The 19,513-nt window shown below is 31.6% G+C and overlaps 2 protein-coding genes across 2 annotated transcripts; one reads left to right on the top strand and one right to left on the bottom strand.

Annotated features, from left to right (window-relative positions):
- Positions 1 to 8,651: 8,651 nt before the first annotated feature.
- On the bottom strand, positions 8,652 to 9,760 carry Arv1 (ACAT-related protein required for viability 1). Its single transcript, XM_070652055.1, has one exon. It carries the CDS (start codon positions 9,427 to 9,429, stop codon positions 8,662 to 8,664), a length of 768 nt encoding a protein of 255 aa, XP_070508156.1. The 5' UTR covers positions 9,430 to 9,760; the 3' UTR covers positions 8,652 to 8,661.
- Positions 9,761 to 9,841: 81 nt separating this feature from the next.
- On the top strand, positions 9,842 to 12,071 carry LOC139099563 (zinc finger protein draculin-like). The gene is made up of 4 exons (XM_070652058.1): positions 9,842 to 10,009; positions 10,212 to 11,446; positions 11,756 to 11,776; positions 11,966 to 12,071. Exons 1-4 carry the CDS (start codon positions 9,896 to 9,898, stop codon positions 12,069 to 12,071), a joined length of 1,476 nt encoding a protein of 491 aa, XP_070508159.1. The 5' UTR covers positions 9,842 to 9,895.
- The last annotated feature ends 7,442 nt before the right edge of the window (positions 12,072 to 19,513 follow it).

Below are 19,513 nucleotides of genomic sequence, written 5' to 3'. Positions count from 1 at the left end.
TTTAGTTTCATCAAATAAAGTTAATCTTATCAAATTGCATGATTCAATGCAAAACATTTCTCACAATTTGCCTAACTATGTATGTCAAAATGAACAACAAGAGATCCCTCCTTGGTATAAACAAAATGAATAAATTAAATTTAACTTAGATCTGATATTAATTTTAGTATTCTGTAGATGAATCCTTTTGAGAATTCATTGCTGAAATATGGATACAATGAACTTTTAGGTAGCACTACAAGCATCTTGTGTATTTTACAGCACTTTATCACTTATTAGTTTAAATTGTATTTAACAGAATAGTGCTGTAAACTAGGAAATGAACTATAACGTTCAACATGACTTACACATGTTCGGAACTTTTAAAAATACCCAACATGCATAAAGTATGAATCTCGAGAGTTGTGATTGTAAATAATTAAAACATCTTCAAGTTGTGAACTACTACTGTGGTATATGAACATAGTGGACTCTGTGGTATCAAGCTATATGAAGTCAAATTTGCGAGTGCAAGAGTAAGGCCTCTTTGGCTGAGTGGTAAGACATCAGACCGGAAGAGTTCTGTCGATATGACAAGGACAATGTTCACAATTTTGCAGCTGCAGACAATCATATAAGCGATGGGAAAATGGTGGACTAAAAGAGTGAAAAAGTCAATATTCGTTTGCAGCAGAGCTTGATGCAAACTCAACATTCCTTCTCATAAATGATGCCAAGTTTAGAAAATCTTACAAAAATCTTTTGTTTAAATTTAAATTCTTTATTGTCATAATAAATATTAATTTCTCAGAAGATAATGTAATTGCACGCGATGACATCTACATGAAATACAACTGTATAATGTGAAACAATACATAAACATCAGATTCCTATGACAACAAGTGTGACTTTTTGTAATTTAAAGTCAAAACAGTGGAAAGAAATTTTATAGCACAACAGAAGTTGTCAAGGATTTTAAGACTAACCGCATGAGAATTCTTTATTAGATATTTTACAAAAGGAATCATTTAATGAATATAAGATAATCTTTTTCTTAAAGTCATACGAAGGGTGACAATTACATTGACATCATTTATAGAATTCAAAAAAGCTGAATAAAAAGCAGTTTCAAAACTTATCGTCTTGTTACAACCACAAAACTTTTCTGAGACGTTCTCAATATCTAATCCATGAAAATGTTTCATACGTGAAGCAACATTTTACATTCTATCCAATATATGAAAAAGTTTCAAACTGAAAAGGAATTAGTGTCTGAATGGGATGGGTTTCATCTCATTGCACGTTAATACATAAGTCATTGACTGAAGCACTTTTCTACAAGATTTAAACTATGTACGATAGATTGAAGGAACTAACATAAGAGCACGTCCTGCTCGTTATGAGAAATTCCACGCAATATACTTTTATGTGATGAATGAAAATCCAAAATTAATCGACAATTCAGGATTATTTTCGTCATATAATATAGCAAGAATATTCAGCATTCAGTAACGGGTTGAAGGATTATATGAGAGCAACTGATGCTATCAATAAATGTGACAAAAAACGAAAATTCAATCATTTCAAGCTGAAAAATAATTCAGAATTAAATTAGAGCTGTTTGAATCGTGATGGTATGGTGACATATGCAGCATTATGTCAGCGTGATGAAAGTTATTTAATTTATTATTCTTATCATCAAGTGTAACATATTTAGTCTTCAACAATGCTGGAATAACAATATCATGTATCGAAATAATGAGGTTTGATGGTGAATATTTATATGTGTGAAATAAATTTTATTTGACATTTTATGTCATTGAGGATGAAGCTCTAGTTGACGATTGAATGGTTTATTGTCAGTTGGTAAGGGGTACAGGGGTGTTTTTCAGTTATGAGAGGGTGTCTGGGAGGTCAAAATATGAACTACATCATCAACCTCCTTTTCCAACCTATAATCTTCTGTCTACGCCCCTATGTTGTTTCATCCAAAACTAATGTGCTATATTTAATTGATATTGCTCATTAAAGCCACCAGAAATTCAATTTCATCACAAATTTTAGAAATTTAATAGTAAATGATGCCTAATTTTACATTGAGGTAAATAAGACCTGATTAAAGCTGGATATAATCATTTAATTAACAAAAAATGAACCACACTTACTCAATAATTCATTAAAACCGATTAAAATTAAACTGGACGATATCTCATCAAATTTAAAAGAAAAATCACCTCATTAACATCCAATTTTCATTGACTAAGCAATTAATTCTTCATCCATTTTCCTTCAAACTTGGATTAAGGTTAGATTCCAACAATTTTTTCCACTTGACATTTTTTTTAATGAGTATTTAAGAAGATTTGGAAAAGTCGGTCTCATTAAAGTTGTTCTATTTTTCAAAGCTTTTAAATCAATTGGATCTTACAAGGTTGTTGATATTTTTGATATATGTGACTTTTCCCAAATTGGATTCTCAAAGGAAGAGTTAATCGAAATCAAAAAATTGGTCACCAGCCGATGCAGTTCTGACTTGGTGATGGATTAGATTCAAATCTAGCACCATGTAAACTTGGTGTTGGATTTTGGTTCCATTAACCAGAGAAGCACAATGCAGCGAACCGTAATTTCCTCCATTTCACGATGCTGTCAGAGTAACTTTGCATTTAACCGTTATTACGGCGACGTAACGGTGCCCTAAGGAATGTGTTGCGAATATGCTTAACCGACTTGTGCTATATATTGTGAGAAGATGAATAACGTTTACTAAAAGGCTGTTTTTGAGAATTAAACGTACAATTGGAAGCACATGCGAATTCATCTGATGCATGATGATTATTAAAGTTTCTCATTGCCGACAGAATATAAAGTAATATACATGAAAAACTATTAAACTGTTCAATACTTAAACTACTAACTAAAATAACTCATTTTTTCATTTATTTCAAGAACCAGTTTTAGAAACTTCTAAAGTCTTAATTTTATTAAAACAAGGCAACAAAGAAACCATAAATTCCATCTAAATACTAACAATAAAGTACATTAAATTAATTCTATTTTGTTTTGTTTTATTCGTGCTCGTACGTTTCTCTTCTTTTAATTTCATTGACCTTATTCACCACTGGAGGTCAAATGAATTTTGTTGGAATTAAGAATTTTCACTTTTATCGGTAATCAAAAAGTCGGTCGGAATTCCTCAATTTAAATAAATTTAGATAAGAAATCATAAAGAAAATCAAAAACACGGCAAATTCCAAATCAATTGAAGCAAATTCAAGTCAATTCTCACATTTAATTTGACACAAATTCGACTACAGGAACCAATTATGTAAAAAAAAACTATTTTTTTATTATTAAATTGCTAAAATTCAATTCAAATGAGAATCAATGGAGCGAACAGACACAAAAAGCATTTAAAATTCTTTTTTACAATCAATTGTGAGGAAGAAGATGAAAAGAAATACTTTTATTTGAATCTCTGTTCATTCATTCATTGCTTAGCTTTGCTCAACTTACTGCTGTAACTATGCTGATGTAATATGTAAAATTGGAAACAAATCTATCTTTATGGGTGGATGAATTGTTGGTAAATTTGATTTAGATGAAGCTTGGATGAGGAATTTACTGGGAATATTAAGTTAACTTTTGTAGTGGAACTACTTATGTGCTATATTGCTATTTTTATGGTGTGGCTTTCTGGGGATGCTTAGCTAAGCTTCTCAGGTTAATCTAGCTACTCACACTACTAAGTGCCCTCTCACTAAATGACCGCAACATTGGTATGACATTCAGCACTCCTTAATCATAAAGAATATCAAAATATTTGATCTAAAGAATTAAAATTCTAACCAGCTTCAATTTCTTAAAAACAATCAGATAAATCACGCAAAATAAATTCATGCTGAGGTAAATAATGCCGAAACAGAAGCTGAAAAATTACACAACAACTTGTTTCTCTTGTCAATCACACTGTAGCACTTCATAATTTTTGGGAATCACTTCCTATTTCATAAAAAGACATTAAAGTAATTATCCAGATGATGATTGTGATCGTCATTAATAAAAGCATAAAAAGATGTAAAAATAGAGATGAAAACACAAAGCAGCAAAAATCTTCTCATCGACTCGAGACACAAAAAATTTTATTTCATGAATCACGAATCTAGTAAATTTCAATTTTATAGCAAAAGAGAAAAAAATCAACAGAATATAAAAATCGACAGACATAAAACACGCCACAATGATGATGACCGTAACGTTTTTAACTAGATATCATCTTTCTTGCTGAAATGGAAACTGTTTTAAGGTCTCGAAAAAAAATTATTTTTACTTCTCAAGCATAAATTTAATTCATAAATTGTATATCAATGTATTATCATGGACATGTGTGTATTGTGCATACAGCTGTGACCTTGCTTTCGATTGTTGATTTTCATCCGAGCTGTAATCGTCTGTTTATGTCTAGCATCGGCAATTTATGTACTGAATTATGTATGCTCAATGGAACTTGAGATCTTGAAAAATATTTTCGCGAACATGAGTCATTGAGAGATGAATTTGTAGAGGAACAAGACGCCACATTCGATCAATTATCAAAATAAGAATAGGAAGTGCCAAAACATGTGAAGAAACATTGATTCCGTTATTGTCGAGATGAACTTTTGTACGTCGTTCAATTATCTGTGTGGAAAAGCAATTAGTATCGCCAAATATGTTATTAACCGTACATACTGGAATGAGTTCTCGCATCTCACAAAAATGGCAAAAAACGCAACAAAACTATGAAAAAAAAACTTTTCGATTAAGTTTCGCTCTAAATTTTTCTACGCTTTACTTTTTGCTTATACGTCAAATATAAAAAAAAGTTTTATGCATGACAAAAAAGACACAAAAATGACAGTTGAAGTTTTCATCGCTGCTCATGCTGTTATATTGATGCTGAAAAGGCGCAGTGAAGTTCAAACAAATTTTCAGTCATGGCTGAGCATACGAGACATTTAAATTTAATATTCAATGGCAGCTAGGCTAAATGCATAGCTTAATTAAAAAGTTTTCACTCGTTTACTAACAAGTGAGAGTTCAGGCGATGCTGCATGAAATTAATACATAAACTAATGGACATATAATATCTTTACGACTCAAGCATTAAGGCATTAAAAATAAATAAATTTTCCGCATCATCAAAACATTCAAAAAAAACTTGCGACGTCAGGTGCTGATTGCTCTAAATTTATATGAAAAATTGAGTTCAGTGCACCCACACAGGCATTCCGTTAAGTATGCGGTCATAAATTTTAAATTATTACAGTTTAAGTCATTTATGTCACTTTGATAAAAGGCATTCGACTGATTCAAAAATTCATTCAATAAAATTTTTCATAATTGTGTGAATCTCACATAAAGTCAGCAATAAGTTCCGTAGGAATGATGAGCTATCAGCCACAACTCATTGAGACAGAAAGTGAAGGCAAAAAAAATCATAAGTGGGCAATAAAATTTCCGTTTTTGGCTTTTAAGGCTGCAAATGCGAGACATAAAGGCAATAATATTTATCGGAGGAGTGAACTGTGATTGCAATAAATTTATTTGCAAGAGATCTGCACAGTCAACACACTCTGTAAAGCGATTTTGTCGTCATCATCATAATAATAATAAATTGGTTGATGTCGCGTGTTGGATGATGACGATGATCTCCATGTTGTTGTGTCTGTGGGTGCTGCAAAATATTCGTCTATCAATTCATTTAATGAAGTGCTTATTTTTGTGTGAGAAGAAGCTAATTGGAGTCTTGGGAAGGTTGGTGTATTAATCATACGGAATTGATCTTTATTTAGATTATTTTGACTGTTATAGCTTTATTTTGGACTAGAATAAGACTCAAATTTAATGATTCTGATCCCAAATATTGTGAATACTGTAATTGAACTGCAAATACCTTAAATTTTCATAAACGACATTATTTGTCGCATGTTGAAAGTCATTTTTATAGCACATAATATGAATATGTAGGCATTCATATCTAGGAATGAAGAAGAAGTGAGTAGGAGATATGGAATGACACAGAAACAGTTGCGAGACCGAGTCAATAACTAAAGAAATGTTTTGCTTCTTATCAGCAACTAAAAAATGAGTTTAGAATAAATTTCAAAATGTAAAATAAACAATGGATATGAAATAGAAATTTTTATCAGCAGTTTTGAGGCTTAAAATAGAAAAATTAGCGATGACTCATATGTTGTGAATGAACAGAACAAGAAAGAAACTTGAATGAATATAAAAGAAAAGAAGGCACAAAGATGTTCAATTTATTTATTTTTAGACTCTCACGATTTTATTCTCAATTTTGCTGGAATTCCTTCACATTCAAGTCGAACATCAGCAATCTGTTGCTGTTAATGCCAAATATTCTCTTTTGATTCTTTCGTGTGCTTCACATGTGTTTTATCAATTAACATTCACTGCCATTTGGTGGGCCAACAGACCTGAACAGTGGGTTTTCAGTCATTTTATAGCAAGATCATTCAATCAATCAATTCAGCATGCAGCAAATTTGAGGAAGAACCACAAAACAGTTTGGCATACAGCAATAACATTCATGTCGAAAGTCAAAAGAGACATGGAAAAAGGAAGGAAGAGAAACATGAAAGAACATTCCACAGCCATAAATTTGATAATTGTACAAACGAATATTACATGCAACGCATATGCTACACATAGATTCCATATCCATTCACTCATAACATTCTCGTCTAATTTTACATCTCAATTTTACACTCAAATATTTCAATTTTCTATGCGGGATGCCTCAATTATTTCTAATTATTAATCTTCCTCTCCTTTTGTCTGTGAGCATTAATGCTGTTGAATTGTCAGATTTTTTAAGGCACACTAAAAAAAGAGAAACTTTTCCTTACCATTTGATTAATAAAAATTGTTAATCCACTTATGTATTGTTGGTGTTGCTGCTGTTATGAATTCTACATAAATTTCTATGCACAGTGCATTCTCAGTTTAATTTATGGCTGTTTTTTGCGCTCTCTTTCTTTCCACAGCTACTAATACTCACTGCTTATAAAATTATTAAAAATGACTATTAAAATATTGTCTTTGTAGCTAATGCTTGTATTTTCATTATTACTATTATTATAGCTTCGCGTACAAGCAGTGAAAGAGAAAGCAGTGAAAGAGAAATTAAATCGAATTGCCGGCTTGATAATAATTCAACAGTAATTTATATATGAAAGTATAAACTGAATACTTTTGTGAGAGATGTAAGGAGATTTTTGTAATTATACAGCATAAGAAATGAAACGTGATGCTGATAATTGAAAATCTCACGATTGAATGATAAAGTAATTAGTCTTAAGCAATTTGCATGAACGTGTCAATGTTGCATTTCTTATAGGTATGAAAATGTTTAATAATTCTTACAATTATGGGAAAAATTTGCAAGAAAATATCTTAAGATGATTACACGAGGTGTTAGAGGTAGTAATGATGTCTTGAGATGTTTAGAATTACAATATCAAGTAGGCAATTTGATGCTGAATATTTTCTTGGAATAAGAAGAACCCGAGCAGCACTATGTGTTTGACAATATACCATTCAGTCAGCTATAGAACGCTTACAGCTATGAAGACTGATTTTGAATTAGCCATGGTACGATATCGCGAAGGCTGAAAAGAAATGACCCACATTTACTGCGTTCACTTAATGTAAAAAAACGGAATCGCCGCCATGTGCCGTCCATTCAAAAAAAGAAATAATAACAATTTTATGCTGTATAAAGTATAGCTATGATATGCTATATATAAAGTTTTGAAATCTTTCTTTGCAAATGTTGACAGATTAAGTTCGCGACTCATGAACTCTTAAAGACTGTTGAGAGAGGTAGAATTGCATTTTGTATCCGAAATTTGCTGATGAATACAACAGGCATAGGACATGTTTACGAGAACATGCTCTACATAAATATACATGCTTACGAGAACTTATTACATGCTTACTCTCCGTTCCTGAGAGTATGATCTTTACCTGCTAGAGTGAGAGTAAGGTTTCCTGATGCCGAATCAGAAACTTCTCGGGTAATTTTGGTGCGGTCTCGAGAAATTGTCGAGAAACCTTAGTTGATAGTAAATGATATAGACAAAAGCTTAGAAAATCACCTGATCACTAACGATTTACTCAACTAACGGAGAAAGAATGATGAGCAGGGTTATTAAACATCAAAAGGTACCTTTGGTATCGTATTCGTTTGGCATCTCCATACCATATGCATCCAGAAATATTAGCAATCTTTCCCATTCATCCCTACAGTAAATACAGTCAACCTACTTTTTCTATCAAACTCTCAAAAAAATCTAATTACAAAAACTCAATAGACACGCTTTTCAAACTTAATTACTAAACAGAACATGCACTAAATTTTTGGAAACTTTTTTCACAAAGACACATGCCTCTTGAAGTTATTTTGATCTCAATCTGAGAAATTGTTAATTTAAAAGCTTCTTAGAAAATTAATCAAAGCGTGAATGAGTTTGAATAGAATGCTGGAGGTGTAGTTAAACAAATTTGATCACCTACTTGCGCATGCTTCTTTTGGTGATGAATTTAGATCTGAATGAATTAAATGTTTAGATTAAAACACGTTCTTGATGATTAATCTTATTTATTTGGCATAATTTAAGCAATTCCAGTAAAATTCAAATTAAACCAAATGTATTTGTTAATTATAAAAGCCAAAAGTATCACTGCTGCACTAATTTTCTTACTAGTTCCACACACATTACTGTGAACATAAATTAATGATATAAGGAAGTAACAGACGACTAAAAATAAATGAATAACTCTATTGACTCCAGAAATGTTTTCATTCCAAATTATGATGGGCAGGAAGAAGAACTTTGCAACTGATGCAAGCATGTATCCATGAAATAAATCCAGTGTTAAACTCCGATTTGTGTAGAGGATTCCAGGAGTCCACATTGATATTACACGGATAATGATGAAAAATGATAAATTTGACAGCACAATTTGAAGAGTTGACAAGTAGAATCCTTTTTCCATAAACAGTGGATCCTTAATGGATTCGTTGGTTGTAAAATAATTCTTCTTATTTTCTGACAGCTCATTCCATAGGAAATAACTCTCAACAATCGTAATAATCATCAATATTTTATATAAACCTTTACAGCTTGAATTGTATAGGACATGTCGCTGGACTTTAGTTGATAAAAGAATTAAGTTAATAATTATGTACAAGTTGTCATACTCGATAAATGGATCAGCAAGAAGGCTGCAATTCTTGCATTCTGTGAGTTTCTGGACAGTTGGACTGTAAACATGATAAAGTTCTTTTACTGGATATCCACAATTCACACAGCAGTAGGTTAACTCTTCGGCTTGTGGTTTTGCACTTAATGTTTTGATTTTTGATCTCAGAAGTTCCATTTTCTAGAGTTTTAGGTCAGGAACAGCTGCAGCTCTGTAGTTTATTTGATGAATTCTTGTTTTTGATTAAATTTCCAATTTTTATTGAAATTATTTCAATTTATCTCCTCAAAAAATCAGCTAATTACTCGAAATCCTTAACAAATCCAACTCCGCATGACTTAATTCAATTCTGCCTTCAACAATTTAACAATTTTATGTAATTCACAAATATTTTTCAAGAATTTCACTCAATAATAATATTTAAACCTTAGAGCAATTTATTTTAATCATATATGCCTACTTTGATTTGTATACAGAAAAATTGTAAACAGTTGTCATACCAAAATGCCCAACAGACGTTATTATATCCCCCAAATGTGGGTAATCTTCTTTTTGGATGAACAAATCTTTTGGATAATTTGGAAGGAAACAGTCACAAAAGTAAATAAACAGAGATACTCAATTTAAAAATAATAAATGCACAATGAATATTTGCCGGGTGTGCTTGCATGAAGGCAAGACAGAGGTTGTAGCAATTTATGAAACCATAAATTGTCGGACAGTAGCTGGAATGGTCAATTTTTGTTCTGGAATTGAGGTAAGTTTTGTAGCAATAAATCCAATGAGTATTTTAGTGCCTAAATTTTTAAAAATTAATTCGAATCAGAACTAATTTTAAATGACTCTAGGAGGTAAAGAGCTGGTGCTCAAGAGCATGATAAGTTCTCTAGAGTACCCTTACAACTATATTGATGAGTTCTTAACGTTACTCTCTAACATCAATTTCTTTTACTTTTAAGGTATCATCCCAAGACTGTCTTCCTCAAACTGTCTGTTCACAATGTCTAGAATCATTAATCTTAGCATGCAATATAAAGGAACTGTGCATAAATTCAGACAAAATTCTTAAGCAGCAAATCGAGTCAATTAAGGACAAAGTGGTACCAAATTTTGAAATCAAATCAGAAGCTCACCTTGATTCTGATTCCAATATTCAAAATGATGATAGGATATCCAATAGTAATTTTGAATCATCTAGTCGAAATCAAGAAGATAGACTATTTTTGAGTGAATCAAAAGGGAAGCTGTCATCAGTATCAGAGTCACTACAAAATGATTCTCTTCAATCACAATCAAAAGCTACTCCAACGAAAAAGTCAAAGACTCGACAGTCAAAACACAAATCCCGAGAACCTCAATTGCCATTTAAATGCTACCTTTGTGATATGGAATTTAGGTACAGAAAGGAAAAGTATGAGCATCTTGAAGTGTTTCACACAACTGATGAACTAAAATGCAAATTATGCAAGCATAAATCCCAAACTGCTAGAGGACTTGATAATCATATTATGGTCCACGAGAATCCAGACTTATTGTTCCATATGTGCCATATCTGTGGAAAGAAAAATTACCAAAAAGCTTGTGAGCTAAGACGTCACATTAAGTTAGCCCACGGCGACAAGACAAAACGTTTAATTAATTTTTACTGTGATAATTGTGACTTTAAGACATTCTCAAAGATGAACATGAAGAGGCATTTGAGTACGATACATCTAAAAATTAAAGCTTTCGGATGTCATCTCTGTCCAGACAAGAAATACACATCAAAAATTACACTTGATCAGCACATGATATCAAAGCATGGACAAGAAACTGATTTTATTTGTCAGTGCTGTAAACGGAAATTCCCGACAATGTCATTTCTAAGAAGTCATTTAAAGTCAACATGTTCAGGAAGTCCTGGATCTGTAAGGGAACGTGGAGATCCCAATGAATATAGAGAGCCTTTATATGATGAATTAGATCACTACAGATGTAAACTTTGTGGATTAGTTTTTGAAGGAAAAGGAAAAATTGCACAACATTATGCACAGAGGCATAAACATAACAATTCTTGTGATTTATGCTCTGCTACATTCAACAGTTACTCAAATTTAAAGAAACATATCCAAATTCTTCACAATAAGATTCATAAATATAGTTGCAGCTATTGTTCTAGGTCTTTTGGACAGAAGAATCAATTACAGTCTCATATGTAAGTATTTTGATGAGTTCTTCCTGAGAAGCACATGATGTAGAATTTGCTAGAGCTCGAATTCGATTAGAATTTTGAATGAAGTCAAGTCGATTTTAATCGAATTTTCCATACAAAATCTAAGTCGACTTTTGAGGAAATGGCTGAAAATCTGGTCACTAGCTGACTTAATTTTGGCTTGGGTCTTGATTTCATCGGATCTAACTCGGAAACATAAGGTCAAATTTTCGACTATTTCTATGTTAAATGCTCTTCTGGGTTAGTTCCTGAAATTAATAAAATTATATTTTCTTCTATTTGATCTTCCAGAAATACTCACACTGGCGACAAGTAAGTATTCTCGAATAGTACAAATCGGTTAATCGATCAATAATTCAACCCAAACCTAGACAGATTCTATAAAAATCAGGCCACATGACACAACTACGCCGTTCTGGTATCGAATTTAAATCGATTAACCGACTTGTGCTCTTGCTGACGATACTTCAACTTTAATTTTCTGACATAAATTTATTACAGACCGTTTCAGTGCAAATTTGACTTTTGCAGCTTTCGAAGTGGCGATTTATCAGCTGTTAGCAAACATCAGAAAAAATGTGAAAATAATCCTGTCAATAAAATTTAAAATTTTTGAAAAAGTTAAAAATTTATTTCAAAAACTATGAGTAATAATTATAATCAAATTTAAATTCTATCATAAATCCATAAATTCTTGATAAATCCTTCTATTATCCTTCCTGCAAAAATCATTCCTCCAAAATCTGTTTCATCAAAAATTAGCCAACCCTAAATAATTTTTCCAGCAGAGTGAAAAATGTTTGATTCTACAAGAAAATTCCAGCATCTGCAATATTTTCCTTATTCGTGTGTCTTTGATTATTTGAGACACCATCTAGATATGCTGTGCATCCTAACTAGAAATAATTGAAAATTCGACATCAGTTAAGGATTTTTGAAAATTTTCGTGAGCAGAACAGCTAAATTAATTGAATTATTAGATGATTGCTGATATTTGGATCAATTATCCCGAGCGACATAATGTATGGAAAATGTCAAATGGCACCATGTGTCGCATGAGTCAATTAAAATAATTCCATTTGAATTTGAAGGATTGGAATGGATATTTACAATTCAGCTTTAATATTTTAGTGGATGCAGGTGTGAACTATAAAGCAAAATGTGGTTTTATAGAACTCAAAATAGATTCATGTTAGATTTTCGTGAGAAAAAAGCAGAAATTAAAGTCGAGTTTAGTAGATTTAACTGAAAAGCACAAATCTGTTAATCGATTAAAAATCCGGAACCTGACCTGGGCGACTTTAGCTTGATGTCGGACGCGATTTAAATCCTGCTCGTTTCTAGAGTCACGCCGGATTTGTGCTAGATTTTAGGTCGATCAACCAAGTCTTCAAATCTCTCAATTCAGATTGCTTAGAGATAAATGGATCAAAACTGCTTAAAGTCAATCTGCTTCCCATTCTGCTTAAAGACAGGATCTAATAATAATAGAAATCTACACATATACTACAATATGCAATACACTATAGAAACATATTAAGCATAATATCAGGCAAAAAGCTACACACTTTGTTACTTAAATTCTTAATCACAGCCACAACCACAATCAATCTCAGTCACATTAAGTAGCAAATATCTTTAAAGTAATTCTGAAAATTTTTCGCACGATAATTACCAAATATTATGTCACATTACGCTCATCACCGTTTTCACTCAAGGCTGAAGCATAACTTTTCGTCATTTTTAATTAAATTAAAATCCATGTCTTCATGCTGATTATAAATTAAAGCTCATCAAAGCAAAACGTAGAAATAAAACTAATTTTGTCACTTATTTTCCTGTTTTTTTTTATGTTCACACATGCTACATATGAGAACAAATTTCAAAGCTCAAATATGAGTTAAAACAACTTCGTATTAAATGAAATTTCATTTGAGTCAGCATAAAAAAGCACAGAGGAAGAGAGAAATAAAAGTCAAAAAGTAGAAACAAATATAAATTGAATCAATAAAGTATTCATCAAGTTGAAAATAGCTTTGCAAAACTTGAAATTGATTTAATAGAGAATGATGAAAATATAAAAAAAATGTTGAGGGGCTGAGTACCTGAAGTGAATAGTCTAGCACATTGAATATAATATAGTTTAAAGCTGACTAGACTGATGAGTTTAATGAAATTTATTGATTTATTTTGAATTGATTCTGAGAATTTGATGAAAATTCTTCTGGAGTTTGAGTGCAGAATTTGTTGGGATTTTTATGATTTAATTCGAATTTTTGAGATTTTTCAAACTCATAATTGCATTTTTTATGTCGAAAAACTTCGAATTAAAATCATTAAATTTCTCAATTTTGGCAATTGAATGTTTCATCCAAATTATGAAATTATAAATGCAACTAGTGTAGCTTTATGCCTGGCTTGGGGTTGTAATACTGATATTAAAACACATACAGTAAAGTATTGAGTATCGATATTGCAATTAATACTTACTTTGCTGATCAAATTGATCAATTCCAATTCATGACCTTCCATAAATGTCGCCTAAAGCTGGTTCTATCGCTGACTTCCACTCTCCAATCCCTAATGCCAAGTACAGTACTGTCTCTATCGACTGCCTCTTTCCAAGAATTCTTTGGTCGCCCACGTGCTCTTTTGCTATTGAAAAAATCAGTTTTGAAAAGCTTAATTAAAGGAGTTTCCACAAATTTTCTAATAACATATCTAGCCCATCTAAGCCAGTTCTCTTTAATTTGCTTTGCAATATCAACAACCCTGAACAGCTAATATATATATATCCACATTGCAAATACCGATATTAGTATTACTTCACCAGATAATATTTGGTCTATTTAATATTTTAATAAAATAAGAAATTGTCAAAATCAAATTGATTTTAATGAAAACGAGTTAAATTAGTGACAATTCAATAAAAATTTAAACTTCAACTTTTCCAAATCCATCACTTCATCTTTCAAAATTAGTCATCTCCAACTTCAAAACCTTTCGCAACATTTGATCTGGAAGTTTATGAATTTTTAAAATTGAATTCAAGTTTAAAACTTTAAAACTAAAATTGAGTTTAAAATTTTATACTTTTTAATCACGAGTTTTGAATTGACATGAAAATTAATAGCATAAAGTCTGATAGATACTACAGACAGACTATGTCTAGAAGAGGAAGAAGATTTTGGCGTGAACATGACAAAATAATTAAGTTTTTGTTTTAAAGTCATGAAATTTTCAAGAATTTTTTAAGAGTTTTGATGAAATTTAGCTGGTTTTGAAGGTTCAAGGATTGATAAATTTCAATCAAATTCTGTTATTCAGTGAAATTTATTCATGAGTAGCCCGAGCGACACACTCTGGCAGACAAAGAGTATGTTCTAAAGACTAGAGTGAGCTAAAAGCAACGCTCATGAACATCCTCATCTAATAAATTTAAGGTAAGCAAGCTCTCGATAGTATGGTCTTTGCCTGTTAAGCACTAATAAAAAAGGTTCCGTCTTGGATCTTTTAAGGATCTGCTAAACCTCTTTTAATAACACCAAATGGAAGTCTGTTTTTAGGTGCCATACGGACGCTTAGGTGGCTCGTTGGCGAGATGGTTTTGTATCGCAGTTCCTGATCTCAATGATCTGAATAGTTAAAGGTTTTTTTTTGTATGGACGCTGAACGTAGGCTGTCAAAATAATAAAAGACTTATATGGGAATCTTAAAAGAATCTGAACTTCAACCAATCCCCTTAAGAAATAATAAGCATTAACTACCCGGGAAGTCTCAGTCTCGGTCTCGGCATCGGGATCACTTAGCGAAGCCTTCCTCATTTGTGCCGCTCGGGTAAGGCAATTTTCTAAACTTCATCAAGTCCCCCTGAGCATTAATAATTTCAAATTATTATAAAAAATAAATTAAACAATTAAAATCAATTTTAAAAGAAATCTACACAAAAAAAATAAACAAGAAAAAAAATCATTCGACAGCATGAGATTCTCAAATAGGAAATACAAAATGATTTTTAGACATTGAAAAATAAATTTTTCGAAAGCAATTATAGTGAAATAAATATTCAGAAAATCATTTTAATTATTAAAATTTTCGGAAATTTCTGTTCATTTTAATAATAATAATATTCTTCAAGATGAAACGAAGTGGGAAATTGAGCAAAAAAGTTTTTATTTCTAAAATAACAAGACTTTTCCTATCGGAGGCTTACGCTTGCTTCCGTAGCACAATATAATAAATACATACTAAATGAGTGCCGTTTATGGAATGAGATATTAAAGTTCTAGGTTTTCAAGCGAATGGAAATAGAAGTGAGAGTCTCAGATAAAAAATCTCTCTTCACAGTACATTAAACGGTGAATTTAGTATTATTATTTGTATTATGTTATTTTTTTTTCCTATACTTCGTTCACCCATTCTTTCATTTACTACATAAACATTTTATACTGAGCGATTTTTTGTGTGTTCATGAGAGTTGGGGGATGTTTTTATGGTCGAATTGTCTGGATCATTGATTGGAGAGTAGTTAGAGAATTTTTTCAAAAGGGTTCCTTTTTAAAATAGAATTTCTTGACGATTCTGTTGAAAACAAAGGGGTCCACTTTGATTAGGATCTTATTCTTGAAGAAGGAGGTTGTTCAATTACTCATTTAATAAAGATGTTTTTATGGGATTTATAGTTGATTTTTCAAAAGTTTTCTTGTTTGAATTCAAAAGTTGAGATCTTCGAGCAGTACAATCAGGCAAATTACAATATTCCTCTTAAAAATTGGTCGAAATCAGCCGTCTTGGTGTCGTTAGAACAACTTAGGGGTTGTCCTTTAATGTAGTGATATAGAGGTACACTAATGAGCATGCTGTGCTGTTTAGGATCAATATCATATTAGAATCATTAGAAAAAGTGCTAGACCCTAGCGAGCAAAGCGTGTGGTACCAAAAGCTGAGTAAGCTTAAAGCAATGCTCAAAGATATACTCGTCTAGTATATTTAAGGTGAGCAAGCCATCGAGGGCATGCTCTTTGATTATTATGGCAAAATATTAACTATATTTCCAGTTATAATGTCAATTCTATGACAAAACCCGTAAATTTGTTCCACCGGCTTTGATTAGAACTCGAAAGGGCATAGAATGCCAGCATAAGGTGAGGACAGAAAATTTGTTCAAACTATAAGACAGAGGTTGCAACAGGGTAAGATGGAAAGTATTTTGCTGTAACTCTAGCTCTTTAAATGAGTTGTGTCAGCTATGGTACTAATTACATATATAGGCTTGAGATATTAAGTTTTTGGCTTAAGTCACTTCACACAGTAAAGACAACATTGCGAATAGAATCTGAATCCTTGAATAGATTCTAAATCCTTGATCAGAACCTCAAACTATATCCCGAAAAACAAAAGCCAATGTCATTTATTTTAATTCTCAAGAAAATGACTATTTCCAGAATTAACAAATTCAAAAATGCTCTCATGTCTTCAATTAACCTATATTTCTCTACCATTTTCAAACACATAACATAAACAAAGTTCTTCTGCATACACAACACCGTATACTGTGTATATATTCCAATCTGAGATCCTGGAAAAAAAAATGTTTATCACATTTTATTATTGTTTTGGTAGTCTTAGGTACATTTCATCACCATAACATGAGAGAATATAGACATCAAGAAATGGGTTAAATGATACATCATTAAGAAATATCAAAATAAACATTTCTCGTAAGTATAGCACAGTGAAATTTTATTATTATGAACACAAGGAGATGAAAATGGCACGTCTTGAAAATTTTCTTCACATTTTTTTTCCTTTTCTATCTCTTTTTGATGTGTCTGGACGTGTTGAAAAAAGAGACACCAAAATAATATTTGTGTACATAAGGAAAAAAAAAATATGAAGAGATGAAGCTCAACAGATAAATATTGTCATTATGTCTTGTCGTGATTCGCTTATGTTTAGCATTCGTCCTTACTCTACAGCTTTTTTATTTGTTTGACTTTCGCCAACAAGCATCTAAAATATATTCGGTCATAAAAAAATATCTTAGAGATGGAGAATATTTTAAGCTGTCTAGAGTTATATGGAGAGTAATCGACAAAATGAAAAACTGAGCATAAAAGAGATTTTTTTAAAATTTTAAATCAAATAAGGGGGAAATTTGAGTTTAGTAGCACTTAACGTTACGATGTGATTTTTCAACTATAATTGAATGAGTTATATGGAGCAATTTTCTTATAAAACAGGCAAAGATAACGATTTTAGGTACTAGTGTCGTCTTTCTTAGGGTGGCCAGAAGATTTTTGCAAATTATCGGAACACTTTTGGAAAAAATCTTTTTTTAGACTATTTTATGTCTTGATATTCAACTATTTAAATTAGGTTAAAAACTTGCAAAAAAGTGCAGAAAATAATTGACGGCTTGAACCATGACCTTCAAAGAGAAAATGTTCAAAATTTACCCAAAATTTTAAAATTTGTACCGAGTTTTCGATTTCTTGAAGAATCGAGACATTTTGAGGCTTTGTCGGGACACAGCAGCAAGGGTGAAAAGTACAGAAGCGTCCCGGTAAAAATGGCAACCTGCATTGCTCATAGTGATAGGGGTAATTGGGTGTGAGTTGAGATATCAATTAAGCTTCAAAGAATGAGATGAAGGATAAAACCTACGGAGGAATTGGATAAAACAATAATGATCCGATTTCTTGACCCTGAGCGGAATTAGTTGATGGTAAGTTAATATCCAGTTGATGGCTAGTCATTACGTATTTTTGTATGTTCGGGGACATTACGTAATATAATTTAAGTTATTTGTCCTTCTGTCCTTCTGTCCTTCTGTGTCCTTGTGTACTTCTGTCCTTCTGTCATTCTGTCCTTTTGTCCTTCTGTCCTTCTGTCCTTCTGTCAACAGAAGCCCGACTAATCGGTAAATCAAGATTTTCCCACAATGCTTGGTGGGGAATTTTTTTAGTTACAAAATAAGTGAATAGTCCATGAAGGAAATTTGCAACCCACAATTGACCGGTTTTTAAAGTAGTGGGCAAAATGCATATGAGCCACCTAGAATTTCTTGGAATGACGTGAATCGTTTACCGTGTACAGTCTCGGTAGAGACTAACCACCAAAACTTGCCGCGAAAAATAAAAGGTTGCCCACGACTTTTTTAAAGTGTTATTCACATTTTAACGCAAATTGATTAACACTTCACTTTAACTAGTACAAACTACCTTTTATTGACTTAACGCTTAAAATATTCATCATAAATCACTGCTAACAAACTAAAAATTATTGAAAAATGAATAAAATATTTCAAAACCCCCTCAACTCCTACCGCAAAAATTCACACAATCTCTTCAAACCTTAAATGTAATTATTCTATGCTTGAAATTGAAAAAAAGTTTATTCCAACCACAACATCAGCAATAAATGAATCATGAAAATATCAAAAAAAAAGCTTTAAAAGCACTTTGTGTGATTTAATTTGAAAAAGTGCTACAAAAAATTTTCGACATTAATAAGTCATTAAATAAATTTAACGTAATTTATTCCATCAAGTAATTTCAATGTGCATTAAATTATATTGAAAATGCTGAATGACTGAAGAATATAGTTTCAATGACGGTTGGTTGCTATTCAGTTGGAAATTGTAATGATGATATTAAGGAGAAAGTCTAGTGATGTGGAAAATTATAATTAAAGTTGAATTTCTGAATAAATATTATTTGCGGTATTTATTTTTCCTTTTGATGTGCATGCTGAGCATCTAGGTAAATTGTGACTAGGTAAGTTGTGACAATTTAAAGTTTTGGATGTTTCAATTGCTAGGCAATGAGAATCTTGAGTAACTTTATATTAAAGACTCTTGAATCTTTTTGATTTTGATTCAATAATTTATTGTCTTACAACATGTGATTTTACGGCAACAGGCAATTTTTTGTTTGAAGCATTTACGGATGATTTGGTGATTTTTTTCTTTCATCTTAAATAGCTCTTGAATTTTTTTTCCGCATGTGTATCCTTTGAAGTATTTTTTGAATGATTTTTTTTGAAAGG

This window comes from Chironomus tepperi, unplaced genomic scaffold (assembly GCF_022539635.2).
Source record: "Chironomus tepperi strain 1889 unplaced genomic scaffold, CSIRO-AGI_Ctep_v1 contig_478, whole genome shotgun sequence".
Classification (NCBI taxonomy): Eukaryota; Metazoa; Arthropoda; class Insecta; order Diptera; family Chironomidae; genus Chironomus; species Chironomus tepperi.
The sequence above is the reverse complement of the archived record's forward strand: the minus strand, read 5'-3'. Positions and strand labels throughout refer to the sequence as shown.

What these genes read in the sequence shown, in the direction of transcription:
- Arv1 (XM_070652055.1), bottom strand. Translation starts at nt 9,429, where the DNA reads ATGGAACTTCTGAGATCAAAAATCAAAACATTAAGTGCAAAACCACAA.
- LOC139099563 (XM_070652058.1), top strand. Translation starts at nt 9,896, where the DNA reads ATGAATATTTGCCGGGTGTGCTTGCATGAAGGCAAGACAGAGGTTGTA. An exon ending in ATTTTTGTTCTGGAATTGAG is followed by an intron (nt 10,010 to 10,211) that starts GTAAGTTTTGTA and finishes TTTACTTTTAAG; the next exon opens with GTATCATCCCAAGACTGTCT. An exon ending in AATCAATTACAGTCTCATAT is followed by an intron (nt 11,447 to 11,755) that starts GTAAGTATTTTG and finishes TTGATCTTCCAG; the next exon opens with AAATACTCACACTGGCGACA.